General features: G+C 42.1%; 1 protein-coding gene across 1 annotated transcript in view; it reads left to right on the forward strand.

The window, feature by feature from the left end:
- The first annotated feature begins 830 nt into the window (after positions 1–830).
- Positions 831–16,107, forward strand: part of BEND7 (BEN domain containing 7) — a 47,133-nt gene continuing 31,856 nt past the window's right edge. Inside the window, exons 1-3 of the mRNA XM_021530999.3 lie at positions 831–1,326; positions 5,064–5,147; positions 14,125–14,424. Of these exons, the coding sequence (XP_021386674.2) occupies positions 846–1,326; positions 5,064–5,147; positions 14,125–14,424 (865 nt within the window). The 5' untranslated portion in view covers positions 831–845. The remainder of the gene's footprint in view (positions 1,327–5,063; positions 5,148–14,124; positions 14,425–16,107) is intronic.

Below are 16,107 nucleotides of genomic sequence, written 5' to 3' on the forward strand. Positions count from 1 at the left end.
AGGATACAAATCACTACTGCTAGTATTCAATTTTCTTCCCTCCTGCTCATTTTATGTCATTATACCTAGTGATAGGGTCGGTCAATATTACTGGAGCTAACGGGATTCTCCTGGGTGCTCTGAAGAGACCAAGGCAAGATCTGCATTTTGCATCTGTTCAAGTAGGCGTATGCAAGTATCACATAGTCTTCTTGTCACAACACAGTCTGACTACATGTAAAACACAATATGATGATCGGAGCTGTGTTTGCAGTTATCAGTAGTCATAACTGTAAACGCCTGAGTTCTTTCTCTACAGGCAACAGGCAAAAGCACTCTCGGCTGTAAAAAAAAAAAAAAAAAAAAAAAAAAAAATCACTCCACCCTCAGTGAATTTCGCACAGTGAGCGAACTGGAAGTGTGGCTGAAGGCATCAAGTGGTAAATAAATCAAAGCACTAATTTCAGCTGTGTTTGGGCCAGCCGTATGGCTGCAGTGACCTCACGGTGACCGTCGGGAGGGCTGCCAGACGCCCTAAATCTCGCTGCTCTGGAGAGCCGAGCCTCTCTTCCTCCTGCTGAGGGATCCAGGTTTGGCAGAGCTCATCCCAGCCGGCGGCTCGCCGCTCTTCTCCAGGCCTCGGTCCACGACACCAGCGGACACATCGCTGCGATGATCCCTGTAAAACACGGCAACAAACAGGTGTTGCCATCAGTTCCTCAGGTTAACCCACTTCCGCACGCCAGCTCCAGTCCCGGTCCCGCCGAGCGCGAGGAGCTGCCCCGGCTCGGCCCCGAGCGGAGCCGCGGGCAGCGCCGGGCGGGCAGCGCCGGAGCCGCGCGCGGGCGGCGGGCGGGGGACACAAAATGGCGCTGCCCCTCAGCCCCTCGCCCTCAACCCGCGGCGGGGCCGAGTGGCGGCGGGCCGGCCCCGGGGTGGCGGTGGCGGCTCCCGGCCGGCGGAACCGCCGCCTTCCTTCCCCCAGCAGGTGGCACCGGGGTCCCGGCGCCGGCGGCGAAGCCATTGCGGGCCGCCCTTCGCCGCCGGGCCGCGGCCGCGCAGCCGGCGGGGGGGAAGGCGGCGGCATCGCCCCCGCGGGGCTCCCCCCGCCGCACCCCGCTTTTCCTCAAAGTTCGGGGCGGGAGCGAGGGGGAGACCGGAGCCAACTTGTCCCGGATCCCTTTATTCGCCGCCGGAGCCGCCGTCTCTCCCAACCCCCGCGTGTATTGCTGATCGGAGGGACGGAGCTCGGTCCTGTGTCCGCCCCGCTCCTTCCTGCCCACACCATGGAGTTCGCCCAGAGGAAGAGGAGCAGGAAATCCCAAAGCTTTAAACTGGTCAACGAAGGTAAGGCGCGGGCGGCCGGGCTTTGTTCGCTGGCCGGGGGCAGCCCCGACTTTTGCCCCGGGGGGAGCGGGGCGTTATGAAACGCCGGCGCCCCCGGGCCGCCGCTCCCTCCCGGCTCTGTTATTGAACTCCGCAATCCTCTGCCTCAACTCCCCGAAACCATTGCACGCTTTTTTTTTTTTTTTAATTTTATTTCTTTCACCCCCGTTTCCTCTTTTTTTTTTTTTTTTAATTATTTTTGCATATGTGTTACGTGTTGTTGCAAAACCACCACCACCTCAGGTGGACGTGTTATTTTTTTTCAAGCAGAGAACCTTGCACAAAATAAAGTTGGATCGCGTTTCGTGGTGAATCCTGCTTGGGCGGGGGGGAGAAAAGGTAAAAACGGGAAGAGAGCAAAAAATAATGACACTTGAGCAGCGACAGACCTTCTTGGTATTCAACTCTTGTGGGTTTATTGTATTTGGGGTGGTTTTTTTCCTTCCTCGGCTGTGTACATCCGTGTATTTCAAGAAAAGCTGAATCGAGATCGCTTTATTAAAAATCCACGCAGGTAATTAATTGTACGTGGGCAGGGGAGAGCCGCTGCCGTGTAACTTGTTCGCTCGGGGTGTGTTTGCTTTTAGAAAAGAGGATCTTTTAAAAGGGATCGTGAAAGGAGAAATATTTTAATTCATGTCGGACAAGAAGCACAGCTCTGTGTTCAGTCTTCTTGTTTTTTTTCTTTAATTAAAGGGGGGAAAAGATACAGCCGCTGGTAGGCATTTTCACAGGTGGACTTCCCAGCCCTAGGGATTTATTTTGCTTGGGGATTTATCCCTTCTCCGGCCAATGAGATGTTTTTGTCCTGATGGATTTGATTCGAGATCGTTTTTCCTTTTGTGTTCCCAAGTATTGGACGGGAATATCTCCATGAAACGCTGTGTGTGTCCTGCATGCCAAGTTCAAGGCAGGTGACTGCTTGGGTTTAATGTCACACTGGTGAAAAGGGGGACACACACACGAGTGTCAAGACTTGCTGTCCGAGGAGTGCTCTGTAAAATTACGTTTGAAGTGAAGAAATTCAAATATGGAAATAAACTCACTTGGTGGGAATAGTAAATAATGACTGCTGTATTGTGGTAGGGGGGTCTGGGACATCACACATGGTCCCTGTTAAAGCTAGAGGGGCAGGGACTTGCCAGACGTGTCTGAAATGCATTGGAGGTCTGTATCCATTAAGCAAACTTATCAAGGGTGTAATTTTACAGAGAACAGGTTTGGTTTGTGGGGTTTTGGTACTGAACACGCTCCCAACTTGGAGGCAGAGTTAGTGCATGACTGCGCTGGAGCATGGAGGTGGTGAAACAAAACTGAAATTTTGCTTTTTTTTCTTTCTATCCTAATGGGCCTATAAAAAGAGTATTTGCCAGAAATAGGTGACTGTTCTGCCAATCTCAGTTGCCATTTCTTACAGGTTTAGATATGCCTCGGTGTATGAGGCAGTCTATTTAACCTTATTTTAATAGGTAAATCCAGTTATGATGGTACATTATTAATAATATTTTATGTGTGGTCTCTTTTTGGATGTAGAAAGTAAAATAAAAAGCTACACTAAAAACATATGCTAGAGAGAAAATAGTGTCTTTTTACTTTGAGAATGGAGGAGATAAAAATCAGGTTTTGTATATGAGTTTGCACTCTCATACTGTTTTCTATCATAGTTGACTAGAAAGATAATTATGTATAAATAATTGTCTCTTGTAATTGGCCTTTGCCTCTTGCAGGAGTTATTCTGTAATGTCACAGTTTAGTGTTTACTGTTGTGAAATTGATACAGTTTCCCAGTGCCTGGACTGTGACATCCAAGACACAGAAAAGAAAGCAAACAGAAAAGGCTATGCTGTATGAGTTGGTTAGTAAGACACTCTGCTATTGATGTGTGCCGATACATACCATGCTTATTCTGTCCCAAAAATAACTTTGAGCACCTTATCACAATGATCAATAATGATCAAATCAAAAGAAAATCAATTCCTGTGCTAAAATGCTGCCACCTCTGGGGTGAAATGTGGTGACTTTAAGGCAGCAGCTGCAGACCAGAGGAATATTGTGACCAGCTAGATATATAGGGAAGTGCTGGAGAAGAAACTGTGTAATCTGTATATCTAAAGACCATGAGTCTGTAAGTCTTTAAGTCCTAGTTTCCACATACTTGCTTCCACAGATCTGGAATGTCCTTGAGAGGATGAAGGTGCAGAGTTGCAGAGTGTGGCAGGTAGACCCTGACTGGCTGGCCATCAGGTGCCCACCAAGCCACTTCATCACACCCTCTGCTCAACAGGACAGCTAGTGATCATGGAAGGGAGCATAAATCCTGCCAGTTTAGTCTCATAAAAGAAGCTTTTACTTCCTCGATGTCATATCTCAAACTTCACCTTTACCCATTTCATTGGCTGGGCGTGCTCGGGAAGCAGAGGAATCCTTTGTGTAGCACCTCATCGCTGACCTCTCCAGTTCTGTGGTGTAGTTGTTTTCCCCTCATTTTCTTTCCAGGCCCTTCTCATTCTATAGAATTGCTGGGTTAGGCTTGATTTTAGTTTACATACTGGGTTGTTCCTTCTCTTGTGCCTTTTCTGACAGTCGTGCTGTACAAATAAACAGCACGTAACAAAAAAGTGACTTCCAGGAGACTTTTCCAGTGCTGTGCCTGTTTGGTCAGAGGTGCAGGTGTGCTGCTTGTGGAAGGAGCTGTTTATGCTGCCCTCCACTTGTGTTCCACCTTTTAAGTGAATCCTCCCAAAGTCCCTTTCATGAGTTAATCTCTGCCTCACTTTTTGTGAGGCAAGTAAACATAAAACCAGTTTAAGGAGGGAGTAGCTGAGAGCATTGGGAACTGGGAGGGCATGGAAGGAGTGAGGTGGGGAGGTGGCTCTTTCAAGACACTGAATATATTGTTCAGTCTTGAGCGATTTGCCGAAGGACAGAGCACGTGCCAGTATCAGAGTCAGAAATAGCATCCAGGAGAGCTGCCTTTAGATACTTTTTTTTTTTTATTTGGACTTACTATTTCTCTCTGTGTAAACAAAGCTTTGGTTTTAGTGAACACCTGCCTGCTGTTACAGCAGAAACATTCTTTTCACAGCAAAATATTCTGTTATTTAAAATAGAAACTCAGTGGTGATTATTTTTTTAAGTATCTTGTAACATCTCTGTATATGATATGTCAATGCTAATTCTTCAGGTCATCAGAGGCATTAATTTCTATAGGTGACTATCTTAAGGTGTCACTGATCCTCCTTTCTTCAGAACTGGGAGGCCAGTGACATCAGTATGGGTAGGCCAGCTGAACAGTACAGCCCTGATGTACGTTGCTGATTCCTTACTGAGGTGAAGTTTGAAAGTTTGCCTTGTTGTCTGGGAAGGTAAAGTTTTCATTATAAATCTGCTTTCCTTCTGTAAAGCAAGAAGCCAGATAATTGGCATCTGGTGGGATAATTTGCTGTGAAAATGAACACAGTAATTTAGGGCAGGCATAGCTGTTCCCTAAAATCTGTGAAATATTTGAGCCGAGTCTCTCCAGTGTGAGCAAAGGTTTTTTAGAAGGTGCTGATACAGAGCACATTTTCTGTGGTTAATTTGATGTACATGAAATAAACTGTAGATATATTGATATATTGTGTAGTAAAACTGTAGCAATGTGTTCAGTTTTTCCAGATCACTTGAATTCTAATTTTTTTTATCGTTTTTCATTCCAGATTACCATCATGAGATATATAAGATCTCTGACTACAGCAATGATGTTAATGGGGAGACCAAAGAAACACAAACAGTTCTTTTAGGTATGTGCTTATGTTGATTAATTTTCAAGCAACATTGCGTGGCCATTTGCAATTAGGGAGGAAAAAACCTCTGTGCAAGCACAGAAAGCGCCTGCCATTGTTTAATATGACGTTCTTTTCAAGACCCTTTTATTCTATGAATTGCCAATATATCCTTTATTAACGCTGCTAAAAGTTGTAATTTCAGACATAAATGTTTATTAGTGTCTACACACAGTGCTAATTATCACTCACTCAGAGAGCCAGATGCTGACTCTGCAGTTTTGCAGCTCTGTGCTCACCCCATTTACATTGCATATTCCCTGGCATGCTTCACTGGCAATAGTTTGTGTAATTGGGGTATTACATCTTTGACATCTGGATAACAGAAATTCAATTTCCAGGAAGCTGCTATTTGTTTGGTTTTGCTTCTGCCTTGGGTGGGATAGAGGATTAATGTGCTGTCTTAATGTAATGTCCTTTCACCTCTGGAGCTTGCCTGCTAATCCTGGCATGGCAAAATTAAATTAAATCAACATTTAAAAATGTGTAAAGAAAATACAAAAGTAATATAGAGTCTGCAGCATGATATGTATTACAGCATATCAGTGACTGGCTATCAGTGGACCTTTACCTCTCTTGTGTGCTTTTTATCCTGTATGACTCCTCAGCTGCAGAGTGCTTCTTCCTTTCCTGCTCCTATCCCCTTCCAGTTGCATCCAGGATCTCACCTGGATAAAGCCCCTCTTGGCAAAGATTTGGCAGGCTAAATTCAAAGAAGGAGGGGCCAGTTTTTTGAGCTGTATAAAGCAAGCTTGTGGACCTTCTGTTTGGGCTTTGGAGGAAGCAGATGCATTTGCAGCAAGAAATCTGGGGATGTGTACCTCTCTTTTTCAGCACCAGGAGCCTAAACAATTTTGTGGGGTGATTTAAGGTTTCTGTAGTCTGTATGTGTTGCCCCCTGGAGCCAGCAAGTAGCACTGAAATGTGGGAATTGGCACCTGAATTTACTCTGCATGCAAAATGCCTTTGTCTCCTAAATTCATAGTGCCACATCCTCTTTTAGAGGTCAGCAGCAAATGGGAGAGAGTAAGAGGATGTGTTAAAAGGGAGGCGAGAGCTGCCTTAAATTCCCTTCTCAGCTTTTCACCATTTGAGCAAGTATTTATTCCCTACACCCATTTCCAGAGAGAAGCAAAGTCCACTGCTGTGCTTTGTGTTTGGATATCGTGTTCTGTAAGCACTTTTGGTGAAGTATGATAAACCTGATGGAGTGAGCTCGACCAGAGGTTTACTTGAAATGCTTTTTCTTCCAACTCTTAAGTCATGAAAATCTTTGGCAAGAATTAGGCATCAGCCAGGGTGCTCTAAGAATGTGCAGAAGTCTGTGTTTTGACATTTGTGCTATGAGTCAGACCAACTGATCATGATTTTGGTCTTGGTTGTGTTGCCCTTGGATTTGTTTGGGTTTTTCTTTTTAGTAAGTCCAGCTTTTCACTGTGACTGAAAGTATTCTGGCATTTAAGTGCCTCAAGTTCACCTATTTCAAGAGTCAGTCAGAATTTAACCTTTAAGAATGTGAATCCTATCAAGGCTCTTCCTTATCAGGTACAGTCAGGGTGCAATCGCTGCTTCATTTGATTTCACTGCTTTATGCCAAAGTTTATCTCTGAAGGATGTTTATTCCAACCTGGTGATTTAGAGTCAAGTTTGTTCTCCAGTGTAAGTGATCCATGAGATCAACAGTTGTAAACCTCACTGTATTGCAGCCTTTAGTGTGGAATGGATGCTATGATACAGCATTGAAACTATTACCTTTAGGGAAGGTAAAATGTTAGTGGTAGTCTGTAAATGAGAGAAGCTTTATGACGAATGGGATGTGAAGATGCCTTTGTTGCACAGCTGAGCATGGTTAACTCAAAACTGCTGTTGAGAAGAGGAGAGCTGCTAGGGTGAGTAAATCAGAAGAATCCACTTTGTTTGACGTACAGCTAAATTAAGGATGAGATGTCAAGAAAGACCTGATGAACCTAGATGGTGTTTTTTGCACCAGCATAGATGGGCACGATACAGCTTTGTGTAAATATAGGCTGAAAATTGGAGAAAGCTTCAGTGCAATTAAAGGAACATGGTACTGGATATGACCTCTGATGGCTGCAATGGTGTAGAGTCCAACTGCTATCTGAATAGAGCTTGGGCAGTTTTCTCATATAGTGCAGTGTTAGAAGTGGGGATGTGGTGGCTTGTCCTCTCCCCCAGTCCTTTGTTCTGATAAGATGATGAACAAGAAGTCACGTCTTTCTAGATGAAGGACATGCTAACCACAGTCTTTACAGGATTCCAAGGGAACATGGAATATCGCAGCTACATTTTGTGGATGAGGACTGGCATGTCTTTTGTTTTGAAGGAAAGGGCTTAGTTATCTGGTACCAGGACAGACTGCTCAGCCTGAGATGGAGGAGGCAGCCCAGGGTGAAATGCTTAAACATCAACATGGATGAAATTTAAAACAGACCTGACTTCCGCTTTTTCCAGTAAAGTCACAGGGCTGCTAGCCCAGACTTGGTATTACAAGCCCTTGAAGGGACTATGTACACCTGTGTCTTGTGGACAGTGATGATTAAACTTACACTGTCTATTAAAAAAAAAATCTTGCATACGCCATATTGTTTTTTTTTCAGTCTTAGTATTTTTATTACCAACACAAAAAAGTGGAAAAACAGTATACTTCCAGACTGAGTGTTTTTACAATGCTTTCAACTTGAAATTCAGGCTCTATGTTTGAAAGGTTAATGCAGAAAACTAATTATATTATCCTGGTAATCAAATGTGTGATGAGACATTTGTCTGTGTAATTAACAGTGAAGAACTTTTATAGTTTCATAAAATTGCATGCTATGCACAGTGTGCTTGGAGCATTTGTTTTGAAGAGATGTCCAAAACAGAGATGTTTATGACTGATATAAAGTGGAACTGAAATGTACTGTAATGCAGGTGTCTGTGCATTTTACAGCATTTCGCATTGTTGAAATGGAAGGCAGCAGATTAATAACTTCGCTGTGTCATGGTAAAAATAAATAATGTGTTCTTGGAGCAGGGGAGCAATGCATAAGTTACTCACTAATTTCAAGAATTTATTCTGTCCCAGAAATTATATCCTTTGCAATTTATTCACAGAGAAAAAGTTGACTTAACAAGTAACTTCACAGACTTGTGCTACTGTTAATAGGATTATATCCCATGTCTGGTTGTTGCAGTAGTGGCTTCTGTAATTAAGACTGCATAAAAGTTTATTTTATGTATCTGTGTTCTCTAATGATCTAACTTTGTAAAGTATTTCCCTTTGGGGCTAAAGCATGATCTTGTCCTGGGATATTTCCAAGAAGTTGTTGCGTATCTATTATTACTTTTTTTTAATTATATGAACCCATTAATATATACTTTTATTGAGCAGTTGCTCACTTGTCCTTTCCCGAGTGATTTAGCTGGCACAGTGTGGCTTGAAAGTGTGTAACTTGGGCTTCTGTGGCTTCTGCTATTGGGTATTTTGAAACTCTTTCACCAGGCTCTTCCAAAGACTTACTTGGTTTGTGGTGGGAGTGGTGGCTGGGCCACCTGGTATAACCCTGTTTCCAGGGAAATAACCCCAAAAACCTGAATGGTCTCAGGGTCTGATCCTGGGTTTGATTCTCCACATTTCTTTGCTTACATTAGTGTTTGTGGGGCTTAATAACTTTGTTTGTCTCATGATAGGCAGGGTTATCAAACTGTGTTTCTGTGCTTGCTTTGTGAGTAAGAGGTCTGATTTGAGGGTGATCTAGTTTTCCTGCATATCTAATTCTAGTGCTTTGTGTGATGACATGAATATAGGAAAGTGCTTTGAGGTGATGTTTTAGAGCATTGCTAAGATGCCTCAACTTAGACAGCTTCAGTGTCCCCACATGTTAATTTAGCAGAGTCAAATTATCCAGCTCATATTCGTGTTGCTTGTGTGACCCTCTGACACCATTCATGACCACTGCCCTCCCCGCTGACTTGGGGTTTAGGTTTTTAATTTGCCAAGGATGTTGTTGCCTGTGTTCTTTCTTCAGTGTAAAATCTTATGTGCTGGCAAAGACCTGGGATCACTTTTTTGGGAAATGTGTGCTTACCTCATCAGATTAGTTGCACAGATGCCCGATTCCAATTATGCACAGAGAAATCACAGTAAGATTCCACGTGATTTAGGAGACCTTTGCTCTGATAAGGAATCATGCACAAGGATCCTCTATTTTCCTCATGCTGACCTCTGCAACTTTCTGTTTCAGGACAACTTATGGTACAAGATGACAAAAAAATACTTTGATTTTTTGAAAATTATGATTTGATGTGGGTATAATTCTTGCTGAGAAGGGATGCTGAGCTTCCTTCCAGGATAGCTGTGTCTGAAGGAAATACCTGAACACTGTGTAGCATTCCGAAAGGTGTTTTGGTGAGTTCAGCCTGGTTGAGCAGTGGAGATGTGTGCCCTGTGTGCACATGCTTCCTGATTCCTTGAGCTGCTCTGAACCAGCCCTTTACAGTCTTCAAACACAGCAGGCGAGCTTTGCTGGCCCCCTTCCAGAGAGGGCAGCATTCAAATGGCATCTAATAAATTGCAGTTTAATATGCTCAATTATATAACCCTTTGCACTTATTTATTATTTTTTGTTGAGCTTTCACACCATATGCTTCAAGTTCCACTTTTTCTCACCTCTGAAGCATTGTTTCCATACAAACCAGGCTCATGTTGTCAGCTCACATGTGCTTGTCTGGCTGTCTGTCACTGCCATTCCTACCCTCGCAACAGCTCCACCAATTTCAGCCTAGTTGGACACAAAGGTGAAAATCTGAGATTAAAGTAACTTCAGTAAGTAGCTTGATCCAGGAAAAATCCCTATTTGTATGTTCAAGAGAGGAAAGAATTCCATACGCATTTTATCTGTCAAAAAAACATAAAATCAAACTATAATTAATAGAAAAATTGTATTTTCAAAGTCAACTCATGAATATTTCCCAAAATATATGAGAAACATAAATGTTAAAAATAAAGGAAGTAATTGCAAAATACTGGACAAAGAGAACATGATGGTTATTTTGGTTTTTGAGTCAAAGAAAGGAAATATCAGATACAGACATTTGTCCAACTTTAATTCTGTTCACCTATTTGTACGCTTTAAAACACATTAATACAGACATGGTTACCACTTCTGTGATACTGGGATAAAATTAATGCTTGAACATATCAATATGGCCACATAATTTTATAATCGTTTGCAGTGCTATGATAATATTTGATAAATTGTTCAGGAAAAGTATAACAAGGTGTTGGTAGACAATGTGATATATTGAGTTTACTAAACATAGTAGTGAAAAGATGGACAGGAATTTAGAGGTGAAGAGTTTAATAAATGAATTATCATTAATATTAAAACTGGAGTTGTTTACAAGCCTGTTGCTTCAGACAGCTGCACACTTAGCATGTGGATGCTACTGCACCCTGGTACACTTTTCTGATTTACATTTGTTCCTTTGTAATTTTAAACATTCTTGCAGTTTTGAAACAGGAAGTTTTTATGTCCTGTACACTTTTGGTAAGGAAATAGATTGAAATTAATTTTGAGGGAATTACTTTTTGATGTTGTATAGCATTTATTAAAGGGCTTTGTTTTGCATTTTTGTTGTTGTTGTTATTTTATAAGATTACGGTCAGGTCACGTAGGAAAAAAATAGGTTGTTTGTAAAGGGACCATTCTAGAAACAACTATAAGAGTAGTTATTAAAAATAGTTACTGTGTTTTTGTTAGGACAATTGACATCTCTATAGAGAGGTTCCTAAATAGGGCTCTACCTTGCCACTAATTTGAGTGGCATTTTGTAAGTGTCTTAGTGTTTGCAAGTAACTTCAATGGTTTCAGATAAAACTCAGGGATTTACATGGGGTATCCAAATGGCAAATCCTGTAGCCAGACTTTGGAGGCATCCCCATCCTTGGAAATGGCGAGGAGCTCTGGTATGTGTACGGAGAGAGGCTGAAGCATGCACCACTCTTCTCAGGCTTTAGCATCTATCTTAGAAAGCTTTGCACAGATAGATAATGCAGATTTCTGTGTAATAAACTATTTTTCCAGTGCTTTATTATTCTATTTAGCATTTAAAATAAGGCTGACTCTTCCATAGGACATACTAATTTGAGTTGTTGTGTTTTCTCTGTGCCCCATCTACTTTTTTTTAATTTTTAAATTACATGGTTATTATCTGTGAAAATTATCAGCAGTAGAATAACTGATAAAAAAAATACAAAAATGCTGTCCTTGGGCTCTAGAGCTAATAGCCAAATGAGATAACCACGGAGAAGAAGTTAAATCTGTTGCTGGTGTTGCACTCATCTGCAGATTCGGATACTGTAACATCATCTCCTCTCCACTCCTGTGGGGAGGATACTGCTGTTGCTGGTCAGCTACAAACTAAAAGCTGGGAAAAGGCATAATTGGGTGAGGAGAAATTTAAATTTACACTAAAGACTAAGTCAGGCTTATAGCCTGTAGGATTTCAATGCACTTTCTTGCACATGGGAAGACATATTTTAAAAACAAAAGAAAAAAACAAACAGAAAAATCCCTGAAAAAAAATCTGAAAACCCGAACTCCACCAAACAAGCTTACAAAGGATAAATCTTCTGTAAGGATCTACCTAATCAAAAAGATAAGTTTATGTAGGGTGCAAGTTCAAGGTTCATTGTAAATAAATGTAGTGTTTTTTTCTTTCTGGAGTTAAGTATGCTTATGTCACTGTATAGGAAGATACCTATATAAAGGAACAGAACAAGGGAACAGAATCAAGTCTGAATAAGCTCAATTAACATTAATATTTTATGTAATTGGGTAACGGAAATTTAATCTTTCTAACAACATGTCACTCGACCAGACACATAGCACAGTCCCTGCACCCAGCAGGAGGAGATGGGTGGGAAGCTGGTTTAATACACACATTTTGCCATTGAATACAGATCCAAATTGCCAACTTAAAACTCCCAGGGTAATGTTAAATGGCACGACAGGAAGGGATTGCTCCAGGCTGTGATGTGGTGGGAACATTTGGCTGAGATAGGGGCAGGTACAGCCATGTACAGAAGAAAGGCAGTGTGCAGTGTACGGGTGTGAATAGCTCAGTAACTGGAGTCCAGTGCTACTCTGCAGCCTTTCAAGGCTGGGAACTGCAAACAGTCAACTTCTGGTTGGGTTGGGGCCAAAAAGTGTCATTTTAAAGGAATTGGTGCTGTTACTGTTAATGAAATCACACCCGCACACATAAATCTGCAGGCAAACCAACAAAATAAATAAATACAGTACAGAACTTCCTTGCAGAGGGTTTTTCTCACCATGTTAGCTGGAGTGGAAATGGTGCTGGAGTGTTGCTGTGCAGGGTTGGCAAATATTTTTCTAAGTTTGGACTCAAAGCTTTCTTGCAAGCCACCCACTCTCCTCACTGGATCGGGGTGGGCTGGAGCCAGCTGGCACCAGCCCAGGGAACCGGTGCACCAGGTCAAGCAGGAGATGCTGGGATCCAGGAGAGTTTGGAGCACGTTGTTCAGCTCCTCTCCCCTTCTGCTTATTCTCCTCCTAGAACAAAACCTCCCTCTTTTGGGTGTTCAGTACACTGGGCTTGCAGCAGTCCCAGCCACATTGAGCTTGGCCTGTGTTGGGGAGGGGTTTTGCTGCTCTTTTAGCTGTCTGGTTTAGCTGCTAGCTAAACGTGCACCTAAGTTTAGGCAGCTGAATGGTGCTATTGAGTTGATAAAATTGTTCACATGCCTGGAATTTAGCACACTTTCAAGTACCTTGTTGAACCAGAGATGGCACATCTTGCATCTTGGATTTTTGGAGAGGAGTTTTTTTTCTTCTAAAGTTTCCTTTGTGCAGTTGCTTTGCCAAAAATAGGTTTGTTTTGGGAAGCAGAAATATAACTTGAGGATACCAGGCATTATTGTATTAAGTATTATATAAAGGAAGGTTGATTCATCAGTTTCTAGATCTTACTTATGACATTTGCTTAGCATATTTGATTTTTCTATTACCATTAAGAAAACCGGAAGCTTCTTTCTTCAGAAATGGCAATTAACACTTCCTTATTGCTCATGAAATGTAATGTATGCTTTAACAAGCAAAACAGCTACTATCTGCCCAAAACACATCTATTCATTGTGCAATCAGCAGTTTCAAACTTAAAATTAATACTTAAATGGTGCCAGGAGTATTAAGTATGTAACTTCTATTATTTAAATGCCTTGAATTTATTTGGAACAGTCACATTTTTCTTGTATAGATGTTCATTTTCTTTTTAAAATCTATGTTTTTAAGATATCCAGCAATTCAGCTATCTGCAGTTACACACATATTAGCTACTGTTTAATTTATTCCTGTATAATCCAGTATTACTAAATTCTGTGGAATAAGGAACTGATTCTGTTCATTAAAATCAATAGATGCTGTGCGCTTCTGCATGTGTGATGTGGTGCTTTCTGTGTTTTTTTTTCTTTTTTTTTTTTTTGTAGAAACTATCCTTCAGCATACAGCAAACTGATACATAAAGGGTCTGATCCTTTGGGTTGTACTCAGGGAAAATATCCACTGATGTCAATGCCTGAATAGGATCAGTCTCTTAAAAGGACAGTTTATTTGAAATTGCTGTAGCTATTATTATTTCCTTCTGGCAAAAGATAATCTTACTCATCAAAGCCTTAGAAACAACATCAAGAAAGCCAAATTCAGCAGGTTTTTCAGGCACGAGAGCTGTCAGCCATGGCTGTGTGAAGGCATAGCCCAGTACATCCTAACGACCACTCAACCATCCCTTTTCTTTCTTGTTGTTATCAATTTATTTATTTGCTCCAACTCTTATTGGCATCTAAAACCACTAATTGCTACCCATTACTGTTTTTGCTAATTTACAGTGATAACTGTGGCTCTGTTTTCATTAGGAGATGAAAGCCGGGAAATTAAAAAACAAATTACAGGGATGAGAAGATTACTGAATGACAGCACTGGAAGAATCTATCAACGAGTTGGCAAAGAAGGAGAAAAACTGAAGGAGGAGCCCCAAGATTTAGACTTAGCCTGGGCCCAGCGCCTGAATCCCCCTGCGGAGTCCCAGGCGAGCCTTCATCCGTCACAGAGCGGTACATGGAATGAGTTATCACCCCAAGCCAGCCATTTTTCAGGGCAATATGGAACTCGATCCAAAACATTCCAAAACCAGGCTCGAACTGTGGCATCCAATGGTATGACCTGTTAGACACTGAGAATGGTGCCTTTTTTCCCCCCCACTCCTTGTTCTCTATTAAATACCTACCTTTGTTGTGATGATATATTGTAGCACTGCACTGGAAGCAGTTATAGTTCAGAGTCTACAAAATGAGCACATAGTTATCACTTCAAAAAGGTGTGAAAGTGGCCACTGTACATTCTGCTACTGTCTTAGCTTTTAAAATGGTGATAGGATAGAATTACTCAATGCCTTTACAAGCTTAATTTCTATACAGTACTTACTAAAACAGCTTTTGTCATTGTTATTAAATTCCTGGCTAATTAAATGTCAACCTCTACCACTCCTCTTTGCTGTGAGTAATGTAGCACTATTGTGACACCACTTGTGGAGCAGGATTCTACTGCCTTTCATAAAGGGATGGCATTAGCCTTATAACAGGCCACTGAACTGCAGGTACAAAATTCCATCACAGCCTTAGGCTTTTATTCCAGTGAGACTATTAGAGAAAAGAGATGATGGAGTCTACCTATGAACAGCAAGTACTAAAGTGTTGCCAATCCAGTACTGGCAGAGAATTCTGCCCTGAAGTAGATGGCAGTGTGCCTTTAAAATGCCTTTTTCTTATTAAGTCCCAGAGAGTGGAAGTTTTGCTGCCAGATTAAAAAACTCTGCTGTCAAAACCCACCATAACGATCTTCTAAATATGGAAGGACCCAAAATTCATCACACATCTCCTTCTTTGTCCTTAGAGGCCCTGGGCACTGGCAGGAACAGTTCTCTACATGCACAGAAGTGCCCAAGCCTGCATAGATTAGGTGCCTTGTTCCCAAATCCAGAAAGTAGGTGGAGCAGCACCTCTATCCCCTCAGGGGCCTGATTCAGCATGTGAGCTAAAATGTGTTGACAGGATTTGGCCCTATATGCCAGCAAATGTCAGCTTTGATTTTTTTGTATGAGGAGGAAGGATTCAGTGGACTTATGATCTCTTACAGGTTTGAAGTGGTCTTTGGGATATGGAAGGGTGAGGTTGTGCAACCTCCTGGGCTGGACAGGAGAAATGTCCAGGCTCCCAGCTCTTGGGGGAGCACCCCAAGACCTCCCTTTGCAGCTGTCCTGCTGCTGAAAGGAATGCAGTCTTCTGGGTTGTTACATAAAGAAGGGTGTGGGCCCTCTCCTCTGGCCACCTTTGAAAAGGCAATCTGCATAGCAGTTTGGCTTGAGGTGTCTGCTTCTCATGGGGTATTGTGGTCCTTACTGCTGCTTGGGCTTCAAAGCCTGCTCTCTAGGGAATAAAAACATTTCTGAGCAGCAAGTAGGCCCTGAAACTACTTCTCACCCAGTACACAGCTCTTCTGGGCATTTTAACAGCCTGATTCTCCCCCATCCCATGCACTGGGAGCCTGAGCATCAAACTCGGTATTTTAGATGTTATTGAGAGGATGGAGAAAGTTCTTAAAAGCTGTGTGTAGAAATGCTGAACAGTACTTCAAGGGAGATATTACTCCTTGGTTCTTACCATGGTGTTTAAGTTACCAGAACAAAACTGCCAGACATAATGTTATTACCTGGGGCTGTCAGGCTTAGGTAATCACTGGGAAGATGTTCAGGCATCTGTAGTAGGGGATCTGAGTCTAGAAACTCTTTCTGTCCACTGTGGATAGATATTCTATAAAAAATGAAGATATATGTTGTAGGC

This window comes from Lonchura striata, chromosome 1A (assembly GCF_050655825.1).
Source record: "Lonchura striata isolate lonStrDom1 chromosome 1A, ASM5065582v1, whole genome shotgun sequence".
In the NCBI taxonomy this organism is placed as follows: Eukaryota; Metazoa; Chordata; class Aves; order Passeriformes; family Estrildidae; genus Lonchura; species Lonchura striata.